This window comes from Clarias gariepinus, chromosome 4 (genome assembly GCF_024256425.1).
Source record: "Clarias gariepinus isolate MV-2021 ecotype Netherlands chromosome 4, CGAR_prim_01v2, whole genome shotgun sequence".
Taxonomy (NCBI): Eukaryota; Metazoa; Chordata; class Actinopteri; order Siluriformes; family Clariidae; genus Clarias; species Clarias gariepinus.
In genome coordinates, this window is record NC_071103.1 from 33,538,003 (window position 1) to 33,559,775 (window position 21,773).

The 21,773-nt window shown below is 37.9% G+C and overlaps 2 protein-coding genes and 1 long non-coding RNA gene across 5 annotated transcripts; 2 read left to right on the plus strand and 1 right to left on the minus strand.

Moving 5' to 3' along the window:
- The first annotated feature begins 284 nt into the window (after positions 1 to 284).
- On the plus strand, positions 285 to 9,128 carry LOC128520936 (cytochrome b5). Of its 3 annotated transcripts, none has more exons than XM_053495396.1 (6): positions 285 to 540; positions 2,594 to 2,722; positions 5,367 to 5,396; positions 5,523 to 5,557; positions 7,306 to 7,423; positions 7,460 to 9,128. In XM_053495396.1, the coding sequence occupies exons 1-5, from the start codon at positions 406 to 408 to the stop codon at positions 7,388 to 7,390; spliced, it is 414 nt and encodes a 137-aa protein (XP_053351371.1). In that variant the 5' UTR covers positions 285 to 405; the 3' UTR covers positions 7,391 to 7,423; positions 7,460 to 9,128. The 3 variants fall into 3 exon arrangements, with proteins under 3 accessions (XP_053351371.1, XP_053351372.1, XP_053351370.1); XM_053495397.1 differs by having other exon boundaries at positions 7,306 to 7,393; positions 8,903 to 9,128; XM_053495395.1 differs by having other exon boundaries at positions 7,306 to 9,128.
- Positions 9,129 to 15,413: 6,285 nt separating this feature from the next.
- Positions 15,414 to 17,757, minus strand: LOC128520889 (uncharacterized). Its single transcript, XR_008357964.1, has 3 exons — positions 17,503 to 17,757; positions 16,669 to 16,723; positions 15,414 to 16,033 (listed from the first exon to the last, which is right to left on the minus strand). It is a non-coding gene; the product is annotated as an uncharacterized LOC128520889 (long non-coding RNA).
- A 1,990-nt stretch (positions 17,758 to 19,747) lies between these two features.
- ppp1r3g (protein phosphatase 1 regulatory subunit 3G) lies at positions 19,748 to 21,232 on the plus strand. Its single transcript, XM_053495302.1, has one exon. The coding sequence runs from the start codon at positions 19,832 to 19,834 to the stop codon at positions 20,522 to 20,524; it is 693 nt and encodes a 230-aa protein (XP_053351277.1). The 5' UTR covers positions 19,748 to 19,831; the 3' UTR covers positions 20,525 to 21,232.
- Positions 21,233 to 21,773: the final 541 nt, after the last annotated feature.

Here is a 21,773-nt window from a genome sequence, read left to right on the forward strand (position 1 = left end):
AATAAATGAATGAAAAAATGTAGTGACCACAGTATACTGGAAAGCTTAAGAGTCACTGGTAAAGATTATTGTGTGTTAAACAATACTATATTTTTAACGTAGATTGAAGTCAATGCTGAACAAGCGGTTTTTTTTTTTACATTAAGTTTTTAAGCGAACTTTCCAGCACCTCCACGCGTCACCAGAACTGATTGATGTGCTTTTTATCCAATCAGAATGAAGCGCCACACCGTGTCTGTGTGAACCAATGAGAGCGGCGCGCAGGCGGGGTGTGTGGGCGGGGCTTGAGAATGTCAGGAAGGCTGCTGGAGTTCCTTCCTTCCTGAGTTTCTGAGTTGTGTGTGGACAAACTTCCACTACTAGTGCTGCTGAGTGAGAGCTTACACCACAGCCTTACTGAGAGCAATGGAGAAGCAGGACTCGGACGGGAAGGCGGTAAAGTACTACCGCCTGTCTGAGGTGGAGGAACACAACTCGTTTAAAAGTACCTGGATTATCATCAACCACAAAGTGTATGATGTCACCAAATTTCTGGAGGAGGTAAGTATTCAAGGTTTGGCTTTTTATAGTTTCTTATAGTTAGCTTTATAGAAATTAAAAGTGTTAAAAGCTCGATTTGTTGCAGTGTGTAAAGGTTGTGTGCAGTATTACAGGGCCTAGTGTAACTCACGCGAAGTGTACGCGCGCGTCAGAGAGTGCGTGCGTGCTTGCGTGCGTGTGTAAGGGTGTGAGTGAACCATGGTGACCTGCCCCACCGTGTGATCTGAGATACGGGCTGAGATAGGATTAGACTCCCCCGTGCTGGGGCCCTAACACGGCTGGACAGGAGGAATATCAGCACAGAGACAGCCTGGTTCATGATTTACACCATCTCTCTCTCTCTCTCTCTCTCTCTCTCACACACACACACACACACACACACACACACACAGGAGCGCTGCTGTAGTGTCCTGCTCAAACTCACACATACTGACTCTATCTATCTATCTATCTATCTATCTATCTATTTATCTATCTATCTATCTATCTATCTATCTATCTATCTATCTATCTAAAAGTACTTTGTTTCATTTGTTTCTTTGTTCTGTCATTTTCTTTGTTTTTTGTTCTTCTCATCTTTTTTATATTTCCTATTTTTTTCTTATTTTTTCATTCCAGTACCGATCATTCTTTGCTTTTTTCTTTCTTTCTTACTTTGTTAGTGTCTGTCAACTCTTTCTTTCTTTCTTTCTTTCTTTCTGTCATTTTCTTTATTAAAAAAAAATTTTTGTTTCTTTGTCAGTATTTATCAATTTTTTTTTTTTACAGTTATCTATTTTCTGTGTTAGGATCTGTCAACATTTGCATTCTTTCTTTCTTTCTTTTTCATCTGTCTCTCAGTATCTATTGATCAATCGATCTATCTATCTTACTGTCTGTCTGTCTGTTTTTGTCTATACATGTCAGGCTGTCCATCCTTTTTTTTTAAATTTTTTTGCTATCTCTTTCTATATATAATACACACACACACACACACACACACACACTGCGTCAGTATGTCTACCTTTCTGCCTGTCTTTCTTTTTCTCACGGAGGGTAAAACCCCACTTCTGTCCAGTTTAAGTCTAACCCAGGGTATTAATTAAATAAACCTGCCTAAGTTAGAGATAAGTCATGTGAACACACACACACACACACACACACACACACACACACACACACACACAATCACCGAGTCAATGCACGTTAATATAATGTGCAAAATTACTAGCGCTTCCATTCAGCCACTAATTCACATCCTCTCTCTCTCTCTCTCTCTCTCTCTCTCTCACACACACACATACTCCTGTGTATTCTCCAGTGTGACATTTATATGCAGTGAATCATATGCATAATTATACACCCATATGACTATGAATGAAGTGACGATGCACTTTGCTAATTTCTCTAACAACATGTAACTACATCATTACTTACAGAATGAGAAAATGAAGACTTTGAAGTTGTATATTCTTTTAAATCATGTAGTTCTAGTATAGTTAACTACTACTGTAAAATACACAGTGCTGTGCAAAAAGTCTTAGGCACCCTATGTTTTTGATACAAAATTTTTATTTAAATTTTTTTCTAAATAATTTTAGGACTTATTTATTGAGTCCGTTCACAAAACAAAACACCACCACCAAAAAACAAAAAACGTCTGATTTCCAAACCTGCAGTATTCCAACATAAAGTATTCAGAGAAAAGAAAGTAGCACATAATATAAGCGACCACTTTTCAGACTAAATAAATAAATAAATAAATAAATAAGTGGAAGTTACTGGGGCTTGCATGGATGAGAGGAGCAGACGCAAAAAGTCAAAGTCCTTAAAAAGTGAAACTAATTAACTAATGTCCCTAAAAAAACGCACCTGAGACTGAATAGTGCTCAAGGCGATGTCATAACAAGTACTGGTTTTGTTTAATTAATTACTGTTTGTTTATTGAAGACATACTCGCTCTACAGCGTTTAATTGTCTTTTACAATCTAAAATCTAATCAGGTGTAAAAGGTCGAGTAGAATGTCAGGTAGAGCATGGTATAACATGACTGACCAAACCTGTACCTCTTCAGCACCCCGGAGGAGAGGAGGTGTTAAGGGAGCAGGCTGGAGGAGACGCCACAGAGAGCTTCGAGGACGTGGGTCACTCCACGGACGCCAGAGAAATGTCCAAGACCATGATGATCGGAGAACTGCATCCGGTGAGTGGAATTCGGCGTCTTAGCATGAATAAATCACCTAAGTTTCTCCTTATATTTATACTTATTCTGCTTTAGATTATCAGCTCTGTTAACTTACAGGGTTTCAGGGTTGAATTACAAATAGTATTAAATGGAAAGCTAGTGTGCTGTGTTGGGTGTACAATCAGTTGTCCGGGGGTTAAAGATGGATTTGTATTGCATTAGGAGCTAGTTAGCTTTCTAGTCAGAAATAAAGGAGCTCAAAGGGATCAGATGCAAACCAAAACGACTTATTAAGGAGACAAAGTGTGTTTAAAACGACATAATGTTATCAAATGTGTTTTCTTGCTGTAAGAGCTTCACTGACCGCTTTTGAATGTGTTTCGGCAAACAGCTGCTCTCCACTCTTTCCAACCCATGCTGGCTAACGACAGTTTGCGTAATTAACGGTTAGAAAATCTGGGACGTGAAGTGATGCATATAATCATCCCAGTGCTGTTACTGTCTATTATCACCACTCTTGGGAGTAACTCTCGTTCAGTCTGATTATTTTGTAACTGTTAAATAAATAATACGATATATTTAGTGTTATTCTGCACAACAGGATCAGAAGTCCCGGTTTGATTTGAACGGTTCTCTCTGTTATAGAAATCAGGGTAATGACAGAATAATTAAAGTAGTGCATGTAATTTGGGGGTGATTTTATTTTATAATAATAATAAACAAATGCCTGTAAGTGTGGCCTAAAAGTATTAATAAAACAAACACTGCAGTTTAATAACAGGAAAACTTCTACAACTGCATAATCGTTCCCACATAAATAATAAATAATCACACTTTTCCTTCTTTTTTTTTTTGTTAATTTCCATATGAATTTAATGAATATCATCCTTTCTAATTAGATCCCATAAGTTACAGCGATCGAGTTTGAACCATGACACTCAGCACTTTTCGTCCTGTTCCAACCCGAAGCCCTACCGTAACATTTGCTGCACGTGAGATCTGAATGTGCAGACACGCCACAGTGCAGCAGGAGTGCATAACTGCGCTGCACTCAAGTGGAACATTGCGGTTCTCTTGTGTAATCTAGGAATGAACTCGGGCCGTTTCCCATCCAGACTCTTGTGCTGCCGGGCTAGATAAATGTTTTGGTTATGGGGGTGATGTGTAACTTGAGCTTATGCAATCCCAGATGTTTCGCCTGAACTGTGGTGCTTGAGGCGCTCCCTGGAATCCGCTTCATTGGGACTGTGTTCAGAGTGTTAAATTAATTACATGGATTGCAAGCTTTCTAACAATGTAGTTTTTAACACTGCTATTTAGGTTTAAGCTCTTGTCTTGTGGAGTCAAATCCAGGAGGTATACGGTCGACCTCCGCAAAGTTGCGGTTCAGAGTTCACGGCCTTAGTAGTTCCTTAGAACCTAACTAATAATTATTTGCACAAATGTCCTCCGCAATTTTTTTATGGCTTTTTTCGTGGCAATATATAATTATATAAAACAGATAATTATATTGTGCTAGAAGCACAATATAATTTACTAATTTTGTAACATAAATATTAAAATAAATTCATCAAAATTTATATATAAAAAATATACAATATACATAATATAATGTTTTAGTACTGTAGAGAGAACACAAAGTAACCGTAGAGGAAGAAAATGTGGCTTGTGATTTAATATGTGAATTATTACCATATTTACCCTACAGCACTTTTACCAAAGTAAACATGCTTGTATGAATTACAGTACATACTGTATAGAGGGGTAACATCGGTATTTTAGGTTCTAGCACTGCGGGAGACACAACAGTACAGTATACGGATTTACCTTTACATACTTAAAGAAAAATTAAGAGTAATGTGTTAAGTTGCGTTTCAAATGATATTAAAGTGTTTTTGGGGCATATTTAAAGTCTAAACTGTAAAAACCATTAATAGATTTTTTTTCGACCACATCCAAAATTTAACTTTTTTTTTTTCCTTCACAATTCACGTGTGCTCTGGGTAGTGATGGGAAGTTTTTAAAGTCTCGTTCAGCAAAATTAACAAATCCTTTTTTTTTTTCTTTTTTTTTTTTAAAAAGAGTCCTTTCGTTCATTTTAGCAAAATGTAATTAAAATGTTACGTGTTACTTCCCTAACATCTACTACTTACACGAAAGTCGATCACACAAGAAACAAGACAGAAAAATACAGTAATGTTATAATAAAAAGAAAATATTAATTCATTATTTAGCTGGGTCTTTAGTCTACAGTTAGCACACCTCATCTCTTCTCTTCTTCGGCTATTCCCTGGTTTGAGTAGCTCGTTCATCACAGGTTAAGCTTATGTCACTGTCATGTGATGGAAAATCCGAAGACTCGAAACAGCTAAACAAATTCCTGTGCAGAACCGATGATCTCCCTCAAGGGCGACTAAACGGAATCACAATTAAGATTCGTTCGACGAATTCAATGAATGAATCATTCAAGAACGAGCCATGACTAGCTGTAGGAACGTAGCACAAAACCAGGTCCGGTGGTCGACTGTCCACTGCATCATGGCAGGGTTTTTTTTTGTTTTTTTTTTCTATATAGGGCACATAATGCATAGGTGCATTATCTTTAAAGTAGAGAACTGTTTGTGCTAAACGACATTCTCTCTCTCTGTCTCTGTCCCTCTAGGATGATCGGCATAAGATCGCCAAACCACCCGTACGTAACATCCATATCTTTTTTTGGAAATGTTTCTAACACTGATCATTTGTTCTGTTTTTAGCTCATGATAAATATGTTTTCAAAAAGTGTCGTCTTTTTTAAATTTCTTTTTTATCTTTTTAGGAATCACTCGTAACTACAGTTCGTGAACCCACAAGGTAAGCCCAGAATGCATTGCGCTAACAGTCAAGAGAGTCAAGATGTGATTGCCCATTACTTATGCGATCTTGGTAGCTAACTCCCTTTGCATAGTTAATTACTGTACATACAAAATTTATAATTTATTATTGTGTGAAAATATCGAAATGATTATGTTGCAGCTTTCAGCTACAAGACATTATGATAATCTAGGGATTTAGCTAAATGGCTAATGCTAGTCGTAAGCAGACTTTGAGGAGTAGTGTGGATTAAATAAAAAATAAATATTAAACCAATCTCTGAGAATATGACGAAACAATCGAAACAGGGAATTCCTCCTTGTGTCAAAAAAAAAATCCAAGCTAGTTTTTAACACTTAACTAGCTGAGCAGCTAAAGACGTTTCTAATGAAGGAAATACAGGAAGATGTTAAAAGGCTATTTTAGTATTTATTTGAAAATTATAAAGAAACTTTTTCAATTACTTGATCCTTATGTTGTAAAGTGTCTTAAAGCTCTTACAATGTTGCTTTCCAGCGTTAAACTAACAGAAGAATGTGTATAAGATTACAGTTAGTCCCTGATTTACGAACAATCGAGTTGCGTGTATTGTATAAAAGAATAGACACTGCAGTGCACCAGATTCCAATTTTTACAATTATAATACAAGAAATAAGTCGGCCTCACCGGTTTCAATGAATCAATCCGGGAGCGTGATGATAGAATATGTCTGTCCTGTAAAGCTGTCCTGATGGTGAATAATCCTAATTTTGAAAAATCCTTAACAAAACAAAGCTTACAGGCCAAATACAGTGGAAAACAGTTCTGAGACAAAATGTTATCTAGGATTCCCCTCATGATTTAAAGGCGCAGAGACAATGCTGTTACATTTTGTGAGATTTATTTTAGGCACGATTACAGTTTTTGGCCACATTATGGCAGTGTGGGAAAAGGGGAAAGATTTATTTAGTCAAGAGAATAAATATGCTTTACATTGTGTATTTGTGTCAAAGGTGCATAAGACTCACTTTGTCAGACTTAAGAACAAATCAGACTTAGGAACGTGCCCCTGGAACAGAACTCTTTCTTAATTTGAGGACTACCTCTGTACCTTTTAAGTATTTAAAAATAAGAATCGAAATGCCTCTGTAGAACAAAGATAATGCACACCACCATATGAGACATTTTTTAAATACTAAGGACTTTAAATAGAACTGATTTTTGTATACAGTGCCAGTCACATGTTTAGATTTATTTTCTATATTCTAGAACAATACAATTCTTTTTTCGCAACTATGAAATAACACGTATGCCATTAAGTAATGAAGTAACAACGACAACAATCAGTTATTTTAAGACATGAAGGTCAGAACAGTATTTTAAGTGCATTTGCAAAACCCATCAAGCTCCATGATGAACCTGGTTCTCATGAAGACCATCACAGGAGAGCAAGACCAAAACGTGCCTCTCCTGCAGAGGAGAAGTTTATTTAGAGTTACCAGCCTCAGAAATCACCAGTAAACAAACAACACCTCAGATTAGAGCCATTTTACAGATGAGTTAAAGATCATAAGTAGCCGATACATCTCAATATTAACTGTTTAAAAGAGATAATTGTATATTTTGGATGCCTTAATAAATACAAGTCAGGGAAGACCATTGAATTAGTAGGTATGTCCAAACTTTTGAACGGTAGTGTGTCTGTTCAACAAGATTCATTACAAAGGTTAAAGTTTGATGACAGACTTTTTTCTCCCCTTTGCCTGAAGCTGGTGGACGAACTGGATGATACCTCTCCTCGCCGCCGTGATCGTCACGCTGATGTACCGTATATATACAACTGAAGATGCATGACCGGTGCTCTCTCTTTCTCCCTCTCTCTCTCTTACACACACACACACACACACACACACACACACACACACACACACACACACACACACACACACACACACACACACACACTTTTAGGGGACTGTTGGTGTTCATTGTCACTGCTGTATCTAATTTTCTCAGCACACATTCTGAACTCCGATACCCTTAACATTTCAGGGTTTTTTTTTATGTACCGTCCATCATAGCTATGATTTAATGAAGGTTTTTTTAACATGCAACTTTCAAGAATGTCCATTGTTTTTTTTGTTTTTTTTTCCCCTTTTCTTTGCCTCTATCAAAGTAATGAGATGTACAAGTATCCACAAGCCGGGATGATTTGATCGTAGACGTCAATGCTAAACGATATATATATGTGTAAACTTGAGACTTTTGTAGCTCTTGCTGTCTGATTGATGATTGTGTTATCGTTGTGTAAATATCATTATTAAATTAGTGTTGCAAGCTTCTGTGTAATAAAAATCAGCAGGGTGGCAGTAGCAGCAGAACTTTTAATTACATGTAGAAACCTGCTTTAAACACAGTTAGCGACGAGCAGCATATACTCACCTGAGGCATTATCTGTTCAGTGATTTTTATTTTTAATTTTTATTTTTATCCCAAATATATCCATTTCGGTCCTTAAAGGCAACTCCCTCTTCACTTTATTCTAGCATTATATCAATTTTAATTTTAAGTGATTTCACACTGGATTACCACACCAAAGTTTTTTCCTCCCTCACTTAATGCTGCTGTTGTCTCATCTTATTGTACAGGCATCACCACTGGGTTTAGGACGAGGTTTTCATTCTTAGTCCTACACATTTTACTGTTTTCCCCGCTCCTATTCCACTAGGATTTATCTAATCAGTGAATAAATAACACTTTCTGGGGTGAGGTGGGTGTGTTAGAGGAGGGAAAACACTAAAATGTACAAAGAGGGTTGGTGAAAGAGTATGTAGGATCCCTAAACATATCCAGTGTCCACTGATTTGACAAGTATAGGTGTTGGACTGGTTTAATTCCAGCTCTAGTGAACCTACAGTACTGGGCAGAAGTCTAGAGCCACTTATCTTTTCTTCATATTTTGCTCCCAAATAGAGAGACTGTCTTGTATGTCTCATGTAGTCTTGAGGAATAGGTCTCCAGGCTTATTGAAGACCTCTCATTTTCAATTCAGTCCCTTTACTCGCTTTACTTTAGTAATCTGTCTCCGGTCACAAATGGCATGAATCATTAGGGTAACGGTGCTAAAGCATTCAGTTTTAGACAGTTCAGAAAGATCACTATGCATTATGTGTTCATATATTTTGTAGAAACCTAAGTATTCACGTTACTAATATATATTTTTTAAACCCCTTTCTAATGTGACTCATAATGGACCAAAATAGAAATATTCCCCAAAAAATCTTTACACACACACACACACACACACACACACACTGTTCTGAAACACAGGACAAAATAAAAATGAAGGTTGTTGACATGTTACAGGAGAAAAGCTGTGTGTAAGCTTCGATGTGACTGACCAACTCAGGAATAGCATTACAGTCAACAGAGCGTGGTTTGAGTCCTTCCTCGATGGAGCAAATTAAGCTTATATGTAAGAGTTGATTGAAGTTTGGCATTGTCTTTTTTAAAACATTTTTATTGGATATAATAAAGAAGATATGAATTAACTAATAAACTAATAATAAGCAATAAACTAATTATATGGAAATGTGTGTGGTTTTTTTGTGTGTTTTGTGTTTTATTAGTATTATGTATTTATTTATTTATTTTTCTCCAAGGGATAATATAAAAAAATTGATATAAAAATCTATCTGCAGGGATGTTTATTCATTTGACAAATGCTTTTAGCTAAAGTGTAGCAAGAAAGCAATTCAAGGGTGCTGTTTTCATGCTAAGTCCAGTTCAGCATTCCTTTTGGTCTGTGGCTGATGACTCAGCATTTTGTGCGCATACAGTACATGAACACAAGCCCTCTCGGATGGCCTGCAGGAGAACCGGACTCAGATCACCTCTAGGGACACTCACAGTATGGGTTCATTTTGTTTTTTCTGTATTCCATTGGATTTTTGTGGCTGCTAAAAGAACCAAGAGAAAAAATATGATAATGGCTGGCGGTTAGGTTGTATGTAGCGAGCGGGCAGTGATCATAAAATTATAAAAATAATATCATTTACTGTTTATTAGTAAACATTGAATCAAAAATTATATTATCTGCACTCCTCGTAGCGCTGCTGTCAGTGAAGCAAACTGGTGAAAGTCTAATGGAGAGGATGCTTTAACAGTTTAAAGTTTTTGCAGAGAGTCGACAGTCTGTGCAGAAATAGGGAGAGGTTTGTCCCCAGCCGTGGTTGCGGACCGTGGTTCAAAAAAGGTTGCATGATTGTTTTTAAACTTCTCCATTGATTCATACACACTTCATGGTGACAAAACACTTTCTCCTAAGTGATGGATAATGGCCCGCCACAGATCACACAAAAACATCTAATTATTGCACCCTCCTGTTTTTTCATGCAAATCACAAGGGGGGCATTTTTGTTTTTTTTTTGTTTTTTTTGCTCGCGCTGCAGTTACAAACTAATTGATGTAATGTATTCAGTGACTGGGGAGACAGCAGCCATGAGCCGATAAGATGGATGCGGATAATTCACCCTCGTATAATATACAGTCATAGGCTACTTTATTGAGAACAACAGCAGCTTATTCATACAGATGGTTCATACAAGATGATCGGCAGTACAGGAACATAAACTGCAGATGTAGTAGGTCAAGAGCTTCAGTTACAGTTCACATAAAACAGTGTCAGTGCTGGGCTGGTTTGAGTATTACAGAAACTGCTGATCCTTGGGGATTTCGAACACAAAACACAGCAGTCACTAGAGTTTATACAGAATGGTGTAAAAATAAGAAAAAGAAAGAAGCGAGAAGCAGTGCTAAGGCAGAAACACTTTGTTAACGAGAGACATCGGAGGAGGATGGTTAAGCTGGTTCAGGCTGACAGCAAGTCTGTAGTAACACTTCACAACCGTGGTGAGCTGAAAAGCATTCTGGAATACACAACATATCCAAGCTTGAGGTGGATGGGCTACAACAGCAGGAGATCACATCCAATTCCTTTCTGCCAAGAACAAGAGTCTGAGGAGTGCTGCATTGGGAACAGACCCCCTGAAACTTAATGGTTGAAGACTGGAGAAAATACTGCTCCTTTTTTTTTAACCCCATCATTGCACTACTGCCTCATGATTGGCTGGTGGATAATTTAATGAATGTGCAGTTGGTCCAATTAAACTGGCTGGTAAGGTGTACAGTATGTAGTGTATACAGGTATTGTGTCTTTGCCAAACACTTTGTTTGTGCACGATGCAGAATGATGCATCTGGTATTCTGAGATATTCATTCATCTTTTAATACACTTATCCTGTACAGGGTCACGGGGGGCCTGGAGCCTATCAGAGGATATTTGGGGCATAAGGCAGGGTACATCCTGGACAGGCTGCCAATCCATTGCAGGACACACACACACACACACACTATGGGCAATTTCGGAAACTACTATATTATTAAACTACTATATTGTATAATTAATCTGCATGTCTTTAGACTGTGGGAGGAAATCCTCAAACCTCATACACATACTCCCAAGGTGGGATTCAAACCCGGACCCTGGACGCACGTGTTGTGAGATATTTACAGTATGTTTTTTAATGTTATGTTAACATAATCATCCTGTAGTTTTGTTCTGTAGAATTATTTTATATAAAAGGAGTTATTTCTACTCTCTTGCTCTCTTCCTTATAGATCTGGTATTATTGTGTTAAATCTTCCCTGGTGCTATCTTCCTGTCTCCTCTTACATTTGTTCTTAAGGGTGCTAACGCTCCCATGCTCACCTTCTTATTCTCTCTCTCTCTCTCTCTGTCTCTTTCCCCCTTTCCCCCTAACTCGAGCCAACACCTCCTGGTTCGTCTCTGGACAGACACCTATCCAACTTACACTCCTTTGTTCTTCAGGATCTCACCAGGACAATGGTTTACGTTCTTTGTAGTAACAGATGTCGATGGCACAGGCGTTTGGTCAAGAATATGAAAAACCTTTAAAAAATCTTTTGCTTTAATAAACAGAGACCTTTCCGACAGACATGATGTGTGTGTGTGTGTGTGTGTGACTGTGTGAAAAAAAAGCTTATCGAAGCACAGCGGACTCGCTATTGCATAATTAAAGTTATTACGCAACTTTAAAACTTATAAACTAGTCATAGTTTTCACAATAAGTCACCACTCAGCTCATCCGTTGTTAAATATCCATAAAACCTACTGAACCCTCATAGTTGTTCTACTACAGTACTACAGTTCATTTAAAGGTCCTGTATACAAAAAAGTATGGTTTTAGACTCAGTGACATACCGTGGTGGCATCACCAAGCTCCCTTGCGACCAAAGAAAATGAGAATGGAACAAACACCCTGAGGAGTTTTGTCTATAACTGGGACGCCTGGTTCTGATCCAAAGCTGTCACACTTTGGTCAGCTGGTAATTCATTCCCAAGCTTAGCAGGGGACACATGTCCAGAATGTGAACTGGGCAACAGTGCTTTATAGGCCAGGCTCAAGCCAGAAGCAACAGTCAGCCAGTGGGGGACATACTGTACATACGTCAGACATATCACGTCTCTTTGTCACACTCACATTTCTGTATCATCAGGAGTAGTTTATACGTGCCAGCTGTGGACTATAGATAGACTTCTTGTGGTGTGTGTTAATTATTGCTAATGGAGAAGAAGGATGGCTTGTGTACAGTATTATTGCTCAGGATTCTGGGAGGCATCCTATTTGGCCCCCTAGAGTTAGGGTCTGTATGTAGGAAGAGTCTAAAAGCTTTAACAATATTTCAAGTGTGATGTTGCTGCCATCTGGTGGCCAGTAATGGCACTCTGCATATAATTGTAACTATTTGGATTGATGTTTTTTTGTTTTCTCAGATCATATACACTATACATATACTGCATAATTACTACTAGTGTACATACAAACTAGTAACAGTTTATAGGAGACGAACACGACATAATGCTGTATAAAATACCTTTTATAATCTCTTATAGTTGTTTGAGTTGAGTGACCATGACAGTCATAATTTCTGATTTCTGTGAGTCTAATTTTATTAAATCTTTCAGTTAACTACCAGTGCAAAGACATTTTGGAGGAGACCACGCTCATTAGGATTGAGATGGTTTATCGGCAGATAAAGGGAATCAATCAGAAGAAGTACTAGTGTATGGTGTTGCCTGTGTCTAAAGAGACATGTGGAGCCAAGCACACCATGGCACCAGTAATTAATAATAAGTGGTATAGTAGTATTATCATATTTTATCATTGGTAGGCCAACTACAAAAATTAGCACACACACACACACACACACACACACACACACAAAAGTGTGGGTCCTAAAAACCTACTTTTGACATCAGCTATAATTGCTGATATGGTGATTTGTTGTTTTGTTGATGTAAAATAAATACAATTACAATCAAACTCAGACCCTGGAGTTGCAAGGCCACTAAGCCACGGTGCCGCCTTATATAAGAATTATATAATATAAAACACTTATATAATATTTTAAGTGTTTAAATGTCTGGTCTTTGCAGGATAAAAACTAGTGATTGTTCTATGGTTAAAATTAATTAATCTTCTAGTAAACAAAATAACAATACAGTGCATCTCAAAAAAAGTGAATATCATGCTAAAGGTTGTTTTACTCACTCACTCATCGTCTAAATCGCTTTATTCTGTATCCTGGAGATTATCCCAGGAGACGAGGCAGGGTACATTCTAAATGGGGTGAAAAGATTGCCTGGTTTAATTTAATTAAAATAGTGAAACTCTCATATATTCTAGATTTAATATATATATATCAGTGATTTTTTTCAGTCACATATTAAAATATTTCCTAAGATTAATCAAAAAAGTTTAAATTACCATATTGTTATGTCCAACTTTTGAAAAGTATATTCATTTATGCACTCAGTACTTTGTCTGGGCTCCTTTAGCATTAATATATGTAGCATGGCATGTATGCGATCAGCCTGTTGCACTGCTTAGGCGTTTTTGAAGACCAGGTTGCTCTGATAGCAGCATTCAACTCAACTGTATAGTTGGGTCGGGTGTTTCTCATCTTCCTCTTGGCCTTTTGGAAAAGGAAACTGGCATCTACATAAAGCTGTTCAGTAGATGGACACATAAAGTGCTCTAACATCTTCTGGTAGATGGTTGCAATGACTACGGGCTTGGTTAAACATAGTGGACCAACACCAGCAGATGACATGGCACCCCAAACCACAGATTGTGGAAAGTTCTCACTGGATTTCAAGCAACTTGGATTCTGTGCCTCTCCTCTCTTCTTGCAGACTCTGTGAGCTTGAGTTCCAAAATAAAGTTTACTTCCATCTAAAAAGAGGACTTTGGAGTATAGTTCTTTTTCTCCTTAGCCCAGGTAAGATACTTCTGAAGTATACTTCTGATTCAGGAGTGGCTTGCTACTCGGAATGCCACATATATAGCCGATTTTCCGATCCCTGTTACATTCCTGCTGATTATGCTTTTATTCAACTCTCTGTAAACAGGCAGACCTTCCAGCAATGACCTTCTGCGGCTTATCCTACCATGTCACTGATTTTCTTCTTGACAAAAATGGTTTGACATATTTTACTTTATATGTAATAAATCTAGAAATAAACCCTGAGAGATTAACACACATCTTATTGATTACTGTGTTACTAACTAACAGCATAATAAAATCTGACCAATAGGTTTCCATGGAAACATCTTGATTAAATTGCAGTGCATTGCAGAAAGATGGCTAAAGAGAGCATGAGAGAGACTCTTTCATTAACAACCCATCACTAGGCCTACTGCTCTGAACTACAGGGCATCCCAAAAGTCTCTATACATAGGGCAAATTACTTTTACTTTTTACCAAAATGTAAATTAAAATAAGAAAATAAAAAAAATCCTCCACATAATTGCATTTCTTTGTAGACACACAGAGTCATCTCTCCCACTCACAATGAACTTGAGTTACCACATCTGGTGTTATGCATATAATTGTCCTTTGAATTGCTTGCGTAGGCAACTTCCCCCCCTCCCCCTCCCCTCCTTTTTTTTCAGCATAACACCAGAGCTGCAGTTTTAGAGTTGCTCTGACCCAGTCCTCAAGTCATCACAGTTTGGTTCTTGTCAAAGTCACTTAAATCCTTATGCTTGTCCTTTTTTTTCTTCCAGCACATCGACTTCTTGCTTCCTAATATATTTGCCTAATATATACCACCCACGTCCAGCCACCATTGTGATATTGAGATATTGAAAATGAAGCTACTGTGACAAGGGCCAAATTGTGCTGGCTAGAGGATTGGGTCAAAGCAACTCAATATTAGGTGACTGATCAGTACAGTATATACACTGAAAAAAATAACTTATAAGATTTACTTAATAAAATCCTCGTAACAATTTGCACACATAGATTTTAAGTAAATTTTATGCTCCAATATTAAGTAAAACTCACCTGTAATTGTCAGGTAAAATCTACTTAACAATTAAATTAACAATTAAATTAACAATCAAAAAAATTAAGTAAAAGTTACATAATTATATTTAATGCACAAGTTAGATTTATTTAAAATAATCTAGTAAAGTTCATTTATTGTTGTATCAGCAGGAACCTTGATTTTATGAAATTATTAAGTAAATCTTACTATCATTTTGTTTTATGAGATTTTCCCTTACTTGGTTTTATTAATTTATATTACTCCCTATAATAATGTACACATTGCTAATTTATGTTTTGCAAAGAAACTTAAGTAATTATTTCATCTATATCTTTCATAAATCACACAACTAAAATATAATTAAACAGTTTATTCACCAACATTACCAAATATTTTTTGACATTTACAGTCTAGATACAGGTTGTCTTTTTAATAAATGTGCATTCAGATAAATTTTGCATCCATAGGAACATCCGCACAGCACCAGGGCCTGAAATACTTGTTTTAAACAAAATTGTGTAAAATAATAATAATAAATAAATTAATTAATAAAATACAGCATTCATTTAGAAATAAAATACAGCAGAAAATACATTAAACAAATTGTAGAATAAACTTTAAAACTTAATAGCCCTCTGTAGCAGTGAAGTTGCAACATTCAAATCAGCACTCTGGACTAGTGCACTTAAAAGTATGCCATTGAAACTTAACCCATTAAAACATTTAAAGCTGAACATGTAAACACTGAACATGTAAAGACAAGTAGTCAAGCCATATCAAATGTTTTAAGATGATAACTTTATCTTTAAAGCTTGCACTTTTGGTGATAGCTTAATCCCACCAAGTTCTAAAAGAACTTTCTGAAATAGCTCAAATGTATAGCGCAGTGCTCGGGGGTCTGCAAGGTTTATGGCATAAATTATTCCCATAAGCAGTGCACATGCATTTGCAGTATTGCCACATTCTTGCAAAATTTCCTTTCCTTCAAGGATTATGGATACACCAACTGGTTCCTCCCCTTCAACAGCACGGACAACAAGGATTTTAAGAATGTGCAAACTGGCATCACTTCGTCTGTCCTCCTGCATAAAATTTACAAGTAAATAAAAAAAATATATATTTTGAGAAACAAAAAAATCTAAATTGCTTCAATCACCTGTGATGACTTCATTATCACAGAGAAAAAATAATAATAAAAATGATTGATAATAAAAAAAAATGACCATCACTTCATATACTTCAGATTGTTAAACTTGGGTTAAATTGCTTTAGCAATAATCTTGCATCAGTAAAACATTCTAAAACATGTCATGAGATGGCTACACTCCATAGATTACTCTGCACCTTTACAGTGTCAGGAAATCCTATGATGAATGCTGAGTTTGTATTTAAAGGGTTAGTCCAAACATGAAAATTCTTCAAATCATTACTCAGATTTATGTATTCATTTGCATTTGGTATATGCTTCTGTCCAATGCAACAAACACTACATTCAAGGTACAAGTTTTTATTTATAACTTGTAATTTACAATTACTTGCTTTTCCTGGGAATCAAACCCATGACCTTGGCATTGGTAGCACCATGCTCTACTGTTTGAGCTAGATAAACTGTAGATGGTCATCACTAAGCAGGAAATGTCCACCCCTTTATCTAACTTTATCTTGTAGTGAATTTAACATTTTAAATTGTATAATTAATAAGAAAACAATGCTTTACCAGGCAATCATCAGAGATCCTCTTCAGATTCACGTCTCAGTTCTACGCTTTGTTTCTGTGAAAATATTTACATTGTATCATTACATAATCTTTTATTAGTACAACTACATTTAGCCATTTCTTCATCTTTTGTAAGTTTGCCTTTATCTAAAGAAAATTACAAAAGAGAAAGGCATCAAGCATGTCAAGCAGTGCTACTAACACAAAGTTTCTGACATTGTTAGAAAAATACAAGATAGAATAGTGAGGGATTAAGGAAAAAGTGAGAAGCAAGAATCATGTGTGGAAAGATGAAGCATGCAAGGTCACAGGATGACTCTACTTCTTTTTCTTGTCTGCAATGCGATTTGGACAAATTAAAGCTTCTGTCAATACTGTATGAACATATGTACAGGTTCATTACAGTTGAAATTTAACTTGTAACTTATTAATAAAATTCGGATTAAAAAAAAAAAAAAAAACGTTTATTGCTAGTGCTCTTTTACCATTTAATGCTTTAACACACCTGACTCAGTTTGTTCAGAAAGGTCATCTCACTGGCGAGCCTTTCTCTGAACACGCCGTTTTCACGAGAGGTGGGGGTAAGAAACACGCATCTCGTTCTATTAAAACACGCGCTCGGTTCGTTATTATTTTATTTATTTATTTATTTTTACCACAGGACCCTTGGGGGGCTCCGTAGGTTCAGGTTTTTACACAAAAAAAACGGTGTTTTGTGACTCTCTACACTATTAAAAACTGAAATATTGCTAATTGTACGTCCTGAGATTAAGATGAACATTAATTGGGGGTCATGAAAGTGAGAATACATCCAAAACAGAAAGGTAAACTCACCTCGAACACGCCAAACTCCAGCTCCAGCCACGCCGTGCTGTACCTCCGTGATGATCCCCAACCGACTGATCCACAGCGCGGGTACAGCGTCTCCAAACACGCATGCGCGGTTTAATTTGAAATTTAAACTAAACTTAAAAAGTAAAATTAACTTAATATTATTAGGTTTATGTGCAGTGACTATAAAACATGTAAATGTTACAAGTAAATACATAATAATATTTAACTCTTTCCACTTAGTTAATTTATTACATGAATTAAATGTGTAGGTATTTAAACTTTTACTTAGAAAATTCTAGTTCTCCTTGAAATGTATTTTTACAATGTAAAAATTATGATGGTTAATTTAATAAATTTTACCACACCAAAAAATCATTTTTTTCAGTGTACAGGGTGAAAATTAAATAGACAATATTTAATGGCTATAGAACTTGAAGTATCACTGGATTCCTTATGAAAACAGTCTCACCCCATTTTGCTCTTATTGTGCGTCTGTGGTTAAACCAGCATTTTCCGGAAAAATTACTGGGATGAAGTGGAACTTATGAATGTCCACTGAGAAATCCACATCTCATTCCTGTGGTGCTACGCGAAGGAGGAGGTGTACACATAGACAAAGCCTCACACACTGGAAGACTTGGAGGCAAGAATTCAGGGGGTTCTCAGCCACATCCCAAACAACTTTGTTCACTAGGCCGTGCATTCTATACCTGTGTTGAATGTAAAGATTTTCTTAATGCCTAGTTGTTTTTTTCATCCACCCTTATATATATATACACAGTGGGGCGAAAAAGTTTTTAGTCAGGCAGTAATTGTGCAAGTTCTCCCAATTAAAAAGATGAGAAAGGCCTGTAATTTTCAGAAAATTCCATTGTAGGATTTTTAAAGAATTTATTTGCAAATTATGGTGGAAAATAAGTATTTGGTAATCTACAAACAAGCAAGATTTCTGGCTCTTACAGACCTGTAACTTCTTCTTTAAGAGGCTCCTCTGTCCTCCACTCATTATCTGTATTAATGGCATCTGTTATCAGTATAAATGACACCTGTCCACAACCTCAAACAGTCAAATCCAAACCAATTCCAAACCATATAAATCAAATCCATATATATATATATATATATATATATATATATATATATATATATATATATATATATATATATGCATATAATCATCAATGAAATGCATATATATATATATATATATATATATATATATATATATAATCATCAATGAAATGCATATATATATATATATATATATATATATATATATGGATTTCATTGATGATTATACAATACATAACACATCATGTTTCCAGCCATTAAAAAAAAACTTGTTTTAAATGTATAGCTACAAGAATGTTTCAGACACTAAAAACCTTGTTTCTTGTTTTAAAGGAATAGCTTCACTAGGACACCTTTAATTATATCGACATTGTGAAAAACAAATTTAATGTACAATTGTGTGAGGGTTTAATGGACAGTATGTGCCTATGCGCAATACTTTTGAATTTCAATTTTAAAATTTATTTTCATGGTCATTGTCTTAAAGCAGCTTTACAAAATGAAAAGAAAAAGTGTGTATAAGTGAGAATTTTTTTTTCTTAGATAATAATGAGATTGTGAGATTGTCCCTGATGAACAAGCCAAGGGCGACTCTGGCAGGGAAAATCTACCTGAGATGGGAATAGGAAGAAACCTTGAAAGGAACCAGACTCAACAGAGAATCCATCCTCATTTGAGTGGGAACAGAAATTAAATAACGTCATCATGTGTGTTAGGCTGCTGGAAGTTCAGTATAACAAAAGTGGAGTCCAGTTACACATACACACACACTCACTTATGCATATACATACATATGTGCTCATATATACACATGCAGGCACACAAAACTTGCTAACACACACACACACACACATACACACAAACAAGCATTTCTTTGGACTTTTTTTTTTGGATCTGTCTGTCTGTCTGTCTGTCTGTCTGTGTCTGTCGAGACTTTTGGACACCCTGCCAGGTCTCATGGTTTGGACACATGGGCCATTTATTCTTTTGTGAAAAACACTGAGTTAATAAATCATGAGTTAGTGACCAGCTGAAGGGAAAGGTGTGGAATGAGACACAGCCCACGAGTGTTGTTTAGGGCGGGGGAGGGGGGGTCCAGTGCATTAACCTGTCAGTCCTCACACACACCCTCTCTCACACACACACAGAGTTAAAATGCTCTATCCTCCCCTGTATGGCTCCCAGTGACTGACTTTGGACACACTCTGTACTCACTGTGAGTGTGTGTGTGTGTGTGTGAGTCTGACTCTGGACGGTCATGGCGCACTCGGTCATCCCTCCGGAGTTACAGAACGGACACGGAGATGAGGACGACCTCGAGCACGAGCGCGTCTACCTGCGGGACCGGCGGAGGGCCAAGTCGTTACCGGCGTACCCCGAGCAGGCCAGCCTGCTCAGCCACCTGTCGCAGCGCTGCAGGAAGCAGGTGAAGTTCGCCGACGCGCTGGGGTTGACCCTGACCAGCGTGCGGCACTTCAGCATCGCCGAGGACCCGCAGGTTCCCTCCGAGGTGTTCGCCGCGCTGCGCTCCAAGCGCGAGCCCTCCTCCTCCTCCGCCGCCGGCGCGCCCGCCCGGGAGACGCGGCTCGCGCCGGAGCACACGGAGGCGCGCGCGAGGCGCCGCGGGGTCGCGCTGGAGACGGCCTCGCTGTCCGGGTGGGCCGTGCGCGGGGTCATACGCGCGCACGTCGCGGAGAACGCCTGGACCGAGGTCGGGGTGCGGTACACCTTCAACCAGTGGGTGTCCTTCGCGGACGCGCCCGCGGTGCCCGTGTGCGGCAAGCGCGCGCACCCAGGCACCCAGATGTTCTCGTTCACGGTGCACACGCCTCCTTTTCGCGAGCCGGACGCCGGCGTGCACTTCGCCGTGTACATGAGGACTGACCGCGGCGACTTCTGGGACAATAACGACGAGCAGAACTACCGTGTGCAGTGTGGCCGCGTGCTGTAAAATACCCCAACAGGGCGAGACATCACACCCGCAGCCATGCACATGGGGACACATGGGGACAATGCACATGTAGGTTTGTGCACTTGTTGGACAGAACTGCTTCATTCACTGCACAAAGACATCAGGCTTCATGCATTATTTATAATTCCCTACAGAATATATTGAGAGACATGGACCTTTCTGTGCATCCTTGCATCACTGACAGACCTGACCCTAAAGCTCCAATAAGCTCTTTCCCAGAAGGTGATTTTTATAATTTTTTTGGTTTACAATGCATCATCACCATGACGGTAACTCTATAGCTACCCACCAGCCTGGGTGCGGTCATGCATTTGCCCTTTGATGTCACATGACACATGCATTGTCTGACCAATTTTCCAGGGGTAGTATTGGTAGTGGTGGGCTAGCGCCAAATTATCAAAACAGGTCCTTACACCACATACAAAAAATGTCATATCATAATGGTAAATTGAAATGAGCATGAAGTGTTTGGCTTTCTAAATTTAGCAAGCAAAGAACCACATTCAGCGATGTCCCTGTATGAAACACTGAGCCGAACTGAGTTTGGAATTGAAAGAGTTGAAATTTTAAGTTGGGCAGGGGAAGCTCAATGGTTAAGGTGATGGGAAGATCGCAGGTTTAAACCCCAGCACCACCAAGTTGTGACTGCTGGACCACTTGTAGCCCTTAGGAATTTTTGTTTTGCTGTTGTTGTTTTTTTAGTACAGTAAACATATATAGAGCTCAGGATTGTGCAGAATGGAGAGACATCATGATCATGATGAAAACATGATCACATGTTTTTCTGTTTGTTTCGTCAGTGGTTTCCACAACCAAAAAATACTAATAATATGCTTATTTCTAAAGTATTTTTACATTTTTGCGCCGTCATTCTCATATTCCGACAGTAGTAAACTTTTACCCTTTATAAAAGTTATGATAACCTCCGCTCTACCTGACATATCGAAAAAACCAAATGCACGGTTTGAAGTCTGAAGCCTCCCCGTTAACACACACACACACACACACACACACACACACATAAACACACACACCAGCAGGGCTTCCATATAAGCAAATATATATTTTTCCAATCGTCATTGAACTATGCTCTGTTGCCGGCACATATCTGCGCCACTTGTGTAATCCCTCAACTGCTGTTTAATGAGTCGTTTTGGATAAGGGCCTCTGCCAAATGCTGTACATGTAAATGGAAAAATCTCTTCCCAGCAGGGGGTATACTATTTAC